The sequence below is a fragment of the Rattus rattus genome, chromosome 2 (genome assembly GCF_011064425.1).
Source record: "Rattus rattus isolate New Zealand chromosome 2, Rrattus_CSIRO_v1, whole genome shotgun sequence".
NCBI classification, from domain to species: Eukaryota; Metazoa; Chordata; class Mammalia; order Rodentia; family Muridae; genus Rattus; species Rattus rattus.
In genome coordinates this window covers 165,586,178-165,592,525 of record NC_046155.1, presented here as the reverse complement: position 1 = coordinate 165,592,525, position 6,348 = coordinate 165,586,178, and the positions used below count along the sequence as shown (strand labels likewise).

The window sequence follows — 6,348 nt, the reverse complement described above, 5'->3', positions numbered from 1 at the left end:
GTCCTTTGCTGATTTAGCTCAGGCTAGCTCAGGCTTGTATTAAGAGGTCTACTGTGTCCAAGGGGCCATTTTCCCCCGCTAGACTCTAGACTTTAGAAAGAAACTTGGACTCTTTAGGAACCAGACTCAGCTTGACCAGTAGTGGCTATGATTATCAGAGACACCTCCCCCACCCCAATTCTAGCGTCTTTTCCTCCCAGACTGGCATTAGCTTCTGTCCCATGACCATCAAGCTTCCCCTTTCTCTTGCACCCAGGGTGCTACAGGGCGTGACATACAGTGTAGGGGGGGAGGCTTCCTGCATCTGGCTCTTGCCTAAGGGCTCCAACCTCAGGTTCCTCCTCCTCTAGTCCTTGCTTAGGTTCCCACTGTGGACTAAAATAGTCCCAACCTCCTCGCCCAAGAGCTCCCTCAGTCCTGGCTCCCAGCTGCCTTCCCACTCCCCAGTGTAGCCCAGCCCGGCCCAGTAGTCACCACATGGCCACCACCTGCCTCCCCTCAAGCCCCAGCTCTGTCTCTGTGGTGTGCCCATCTGTGATATGAGTTCTCACCCTCTAGCTTTGCTGTTTTCTCTCTCTGTATCTTTCTTTCTTTCTTTTTTTTTTTTTTCTCTTCGAACAGCGGAAGTGGCCATCTTTAGGTCTTGGGTCCGGTCCAGTCTTTCCTTGCTCTGTGGCAAGTGTCTTTACCTCTTTGTAAAATGGGAGGAAGGCATCAAGCCCCAGTGAGTACTATGAGGACTCAGTGACTTAACACTTGGGAGTACTGACATGAGTGCTCCTGCCGGTGGCTCTCTCCTCGATAGCCTGTGACCGTGGCAAGAATGTGGATATTGAATGACAGCTACATCTGATACTTACGAGGCTAGTGCACGTCAGGCCCTGACCTGGTAACGTCAGTTGGCTGAGGCCCCGCAACCCTGCAAAGAAAGTACGATTTTATTCTCAGGGTTGTGGGTGAAGAAATGGAGGCCCAGAGAGGCTAAGCGACTTGCTCAAGGTTGCCCAACCAGGAAGAAGACGATGAGCTGATTTCAATTATTAACACCCGTAGTCCCTCCTACAGGATTTGCCCTCCCTCTGGAGATGAAGATTAAGAACTGCCGTGTGTATCTCTTGTCCTTCACGTTCAGCCCATTAGGACCGTGGCACAGCTCCCTGGGCTGCATACTTTCTGCGGCCATGTCTATTCGTCCCTCCCCCCTGCTGCTGTCCCCTCCTCCTGCTGCCACCACCCACCTCAGACTTCCTCCTTCACTTGGTTGGACGTCACACCACGGCCCACCAGCCCCTGGACTGTGGTGTCCAGTGCACGTCTGGCCACCATGGGGGCCCCAGAGCCCTCCTGGTGCTTTCTGTTCCTTCCTGTCCTCCTGACTGTGGGAGGTGAGTTGGGGGTGCTTCTGTGGCTGCCTCAGCTCATGTTGGGGCCGGAGCTGGGCAGAGGGCAGGAAGGGACAGCACAGACAAAGGGAAAGGCTGGGCAAAAGAAGGTTCCACCAGAGCCTGTGGATTTGTCCTTAGGCTGAGGCCCCAAGATTTGGAACCTGGTGGAATCAGTAGGAGGGACATTGAAGCTCACAGATATATCACACGTTGGTCAGTTGCTTCTGCACCAGCCCCGTTGGGTGCTGTGGGACGAGCCCTTTCCTACCTTCTTCAGCTTCTACATCCACTGTCTGCCTGTGTCTCAATTTACATCTTCCTTTTGAATATGGAATCTCAAATAGCCCAGGCTAGCTTCAAATTTGTTAAGTAGTTGAGGACAACCTCAATCTTTCTATTCGCTGCCTCCACCTCTCTCAGTTTACCTTTTTTTTTTTTTTTTTTTTTTTCTCCTTAGGATTAAGTCCCGTACAGGCCCAGAGTGGTAAGCCATAACACCCCTGGTCTTTCTCTCTTCCTCTCAAGACTTCCTCAGGCTACCCCTTTTCCTTCTAGCTCTCTCTGCTAACGCCGAGCCCTGATTGTTAACCTGTGTCTCCCTCTTCATCCTTCTGAGACAATTACCCAGGATGCGAATGTTCCTCTGTGAGCCCGGGTGTACTGGCTGGGATTGTGCTGGGCGACTTGGTGCTGACTCTGCTCATCGCCCTGGCAGTGTACTCTCTGGGCCGCCTGGTCTCTCGAGGCCGAGGGACTGCAGACGGTGAGCGGAGCTGGTGGGGGCTGCTCTGGGGCACTTTGAGACCTGGCCTGGTGGGAGGGGGACAAAATGAAAGCTTCAAGGTCACAAATATCGAAAGGGCTGGGGACGGGAGGGCTGGGGACGGGAGGGCTGGCTTGTTATTGCTGTGTGTTTTTGTTTCCTCCCTCAATACTGAGGGTCCAAATGGTTACATTTGTAGCAAATGCTCTCTACCAACTGAGTAAGTGACACCTTCAGGCCAGGAAGGGGGGGCTTCTGGGTTCCCCCCTTTTATTTCTTTTTTTTAATATTTCTTCAGTGTGTGTGTGTGTGTGTGTGTGTGTGTGTGTGTTTGCACTTGAGTGCAGTGTCAACAAAGGTCAGAAGATGGAACCAGATCCCTGGAAGTGGAGTTACGAGTGACCCAGCCACCCGTGTGGATGCTGGGAATTGAACTTGGGTCCCCCGCAAGAGCAGCATTTGCTCTTAACTGCAGAACCATCTCTCCAGTTGCCCAGAAGGGCTGGTTTTAAAAACAAAAACTAGTCCCAGTTAACACCTTAGTCCATCTTTACATCCTGTGTCCCTCTCTATCCCTCTCCAGGGACCCGGAAACAGCACATGGCTGAGACTGAGTCGCCTTATCAGGTAAGAACAGCAAATTCTCCTCCACCCTTGCTCCTGCCCCATGCCAGCTCCCCCAACACAGACACACAGACACACAGACATAGAGACAGACACACAGACACACAGAGACACACAGACACACACAGACACACACAGAGACACACAGACACACACAGACACACATAGACACAGACACACAGACACACAGACACAGACACACACACACACATACAGAGACACAGACACACACAGACACACAGACACACACACAGACACACACACAGACACACAGACACACACACACAAATACACAGAGACACAGACACACAGACAGACACACACACACACACACACACACAGACACACACACACACAGACACACACACAGAGACACAGACAGACACACACATAGACACACAGACACACAGACACACACAGAGACAGACACACAGACACACACACACACAGAGACAGACACACACACACACAGACACACACACACACACACAGACACACACAGAGACACATACACACACACAGACACACACAGATACACACACAGACACACACACAGACACATACAGATACATACACACAGATACATACACAGACACACACAGATACACACACAGACACACAGACACACACACACACACACACACACAGACACACACACACACACAGACACACACAGATACACAGACACAGACACACACAGACACACACACGCACACACACACAGACACACAGACACACAGACAGACACACACACACGCACACACACACACACACACATACAAACACACCCCTTCCCAGAACCTTGAGGTCCCTTCCTCGGGAGCTCCCCCAATCTTGAAGGCAAAGGAGCATCTGTCAAACACATTCAATGCAACCATGACCTTTATGCTCAGTTTCAAATGAGTCTCTAGTCAAGATTCTATGCATGTGTGTATTTATGTGTGTGTGTGTATTTATGTGTGTGTGTATTTATGTGTGCATGTGTGTGTGTGCGCGTGCGTGTATAGGCAGGTTATAGGAGATCATCAAATCCTATCTTTACCTTATTTTAAAAACTGCACATATTATTTATGGGTGTGTGAGGAGCGGGTGGATGTGCGTCTGCCTTGGCAGCCATGGGGGCAGTCAGAAGACAGCTGGTGGGGACTAGTTCTCTCCTTCCACCTTGGGGACCTCTGAACTCTTAATTCTGGTCGTCAGACTTGGCAGCTTTACCCACTGAGCCATCTATCTCACCAGTCTCAAGACCTTCCTAACCTTCAGGATGTGGGCGAGGCTATGCGACTCCTCTAGGGAAGCACACACCCAGGCTGGTCTCTGGTGTGTGCTCTCGGAGAGTCTGCCCCTTGCAGCCACAGATGCCTAATCTGTGTCCCCTTTTCTGGAAGTCTACCTCACTCCCCGGAGCCAGTTTTGCCCGTTTGACTGACTCCTTGCTGGAGAAAGGTTTTCTTTGAAAAGTGTAAGACTCTCTTGACTCTTGGTTTGAGTTTGGTGTGAGGCAGTGGTGGTGCACGCCTTTAATGGCAGCACTGGGGTGGCAGAGGCAGGCAGATCTCTGTGAGTTCAATGCCAGCCTGGTCTACCGAGTGAGTTCCTGGATAGTCAGGGATACACAAAGAAACAATGTTGCTGTAAAAAAGAAAAGTGCTAGGGTTTCTCCTGCCTTTTGTACTGCTTTGCGCTTTTCTCCCGGGCTCTCTGTCTGACCCGGGTGGCCACGCTGCTTTCACTCACAGTTCCCTTGGCGGGTAGTTACCATGGGATGCAAACAAACACATCCCAATTCCATGGTGGGGTTGGTGTGTCCCACCACCGCACCTTCTCTTGAACTCAATTAAGTTGCCTTACACCACAAATTAACCCGTGATCCAATTGATAAGATAGAATTTGCCCATCTAGACAGCACAAAATCCTGTACACACCCATTCCTTAAAAATATTCATAAAAACCTGTATCTATGTTCGAGAAGAATCTTAACATCTGCCACCATGTTCTCCCAGCCCCTCCTCACTCCGGCCTCTCTCTCCTCTCCTCTCTCCCTTCTAAAACCCCTGTTCCTGCCTCCCTTCCTTCTCATCCAATGGCGGGCCTCATTTTATCTTGTCTGTCTTCACCTGCATAATGACATCAATCTACAAAACCCTGTCTCCGAGCAAACAAAACAAAACAAAGAATCTCAATATTGGCCACCTCACGCCCAGAAGACCGTAGGCTGTCCAGTCTAAGAGCCAGGAAACTTGAGGGCAAATGTCAGCCGGATTTATTTATCTTTCAATGACTTGGTTGAGGTTTATGTGGATCAACACAGCATCCCGACTGGAGAGACTTATTTGAAGCAAATTAACAAAGTCATTTGGGGGAGCATTATGAAGAGACTGATGTAAGCCAATATAATGGTAGGATAGGGAAGAAACTAAAGATGGGGAAACTGAGACATGTCCAAGGCTTAGAGGGAGCAGGTTGAACATCTATGGGCTTGGTGCTCCAGGCAGCAGGAATCGTATGTGCAAGGGCCCTGGGGTTGGCACATAATATCTGGGCAGAGAAGCCAGGGGAAGACTGAGTGCATTTGAATAAAATCTGGACCTTTTCATGATTTTAAGTTTGAAAAAGCTAGCAGAGACCTAGAAGGTCATTAGGAGACAAGATTTGTTTTTACTTGCTGGGCCCCTCCAATGATGTCCTCCCTCTATTTTTTTTCTTTTTATAGGAGCTTCAGGGTCAGAGGCCAGAAGTATACAGTGACCTCAACACACAGAGGCAGTATTACAGATGAACCCACCCTATGCCCACCAACAACCTGATGCCCGGATCCACTCATTCCAGATGCTTACTCAACAAACCCTCCCTGGGATCAGGACTCCCGCTGGAATAAATATCCACAGAGTGCCCTCTCGGAGTTATCTGACCTTGTTTCTGTCCCCAAATAAAAGACGGAGCAAAAACAATGACTGAGTTATGTTTGACTGGGCTGAGGCATTGGGTAACAGTGGGGCCCCCCCAAAAAACGGTCATAAATCAGGGAACCGCTACTTGGGAGGAGGTCAGACTTTGGGAAGAACAAATCTATAGGTATTTGAATCGCTTTATTCTAGTCCGGAAGAAAATGCGTTCCCACGCTCCCTACCCCACCCTCGTGCGATCGAGGATGGTTGGAAGACAAAAGTGGAAGGTGCAGCTGTCAGCCTCTCCCAGGCATGTTGATGTAGACTCGACCATCTTCTGGTGGGTGGAGTAGAGAGAGCATGAAGCCTGACCACCCACCACTCTTCCCGCATCTCCACCTTCTTGGGAGACCCCCTGCCTCCGCAGGGACTTCCTCAGGGGTTCCCCAGACACCTCCTCCAGGGCTTCCCCGGGACCGCCTTCGTGGGACCCCCCTTCTTCCCTAGGGACTGCTACGGGACCTACACCTCAAGCCCTGCCCCAGCGTTGGCTCACCTTGGGCAGGCCTGCTGTGTAGGCGCATACATACAAACACCACCCCCACTATTAGAAGTGACATGACCGCATCTGCAGCCACCAGGCCTGCCAGGAGTGGCAGGGACAGAGGCCCACATCCGGAGCAGGAAC

General features: G+C 50.8%; 1 protein-coding gene and 1 long non-coding RNA gene across 3 annotated transcripts; one reads left to right on the top strand and one right to left on the bottom strand.

Moving 5' to 3' along the window:
* The first annotated feature begins 1,262 nt into the window (after positions 1–1,262).
* Positions 1,263–5,723, top strand: Tyrobp (transmembrane immune signaling adaptor TYROBP). 2 transcript variants are annotated; one of them, XM_032896172.1, is made up of 5 exons: positions 1,263–1,385; positions 1,843–1,869; positions 2,014–2,148; positions 2,732–2,775; positions 5,486–5,723. In XM_032896172.1, exons 1-5 carry the CDS (start codon positions 1,325–1,327, stop codon positions 5,549–5,551), a joined length of 333 nt encoding a protein of 110 aa, XP_032752063.1. In that variant the 5' UTR covers positions 1,263–1,324; the 3' UTR covers positions 5,552–5,723. The 2 variants fall into 2 exon arrangements, with proteins under 2 accessions (XP_032752063.1, XP_032752062.1); XM_032896171.1 differs by having other exon boundaries at positions 2,002–2,148.
* Positions 5,724–5,845: 122 nt separating this feature from the next.
* LOC116894461 lies at positions 5,846–6,348 on the bottom strand. The gene is made up of 2 exons (XR_004387026.1): positions 6,217–6,348; positions 5,846–5,997 (listed from the first exon to the last, which is right to left on the bottom strand). It is a non-coding gene; the product is annotated as an uncharacterized LOC116894461 (long non-coding RNA).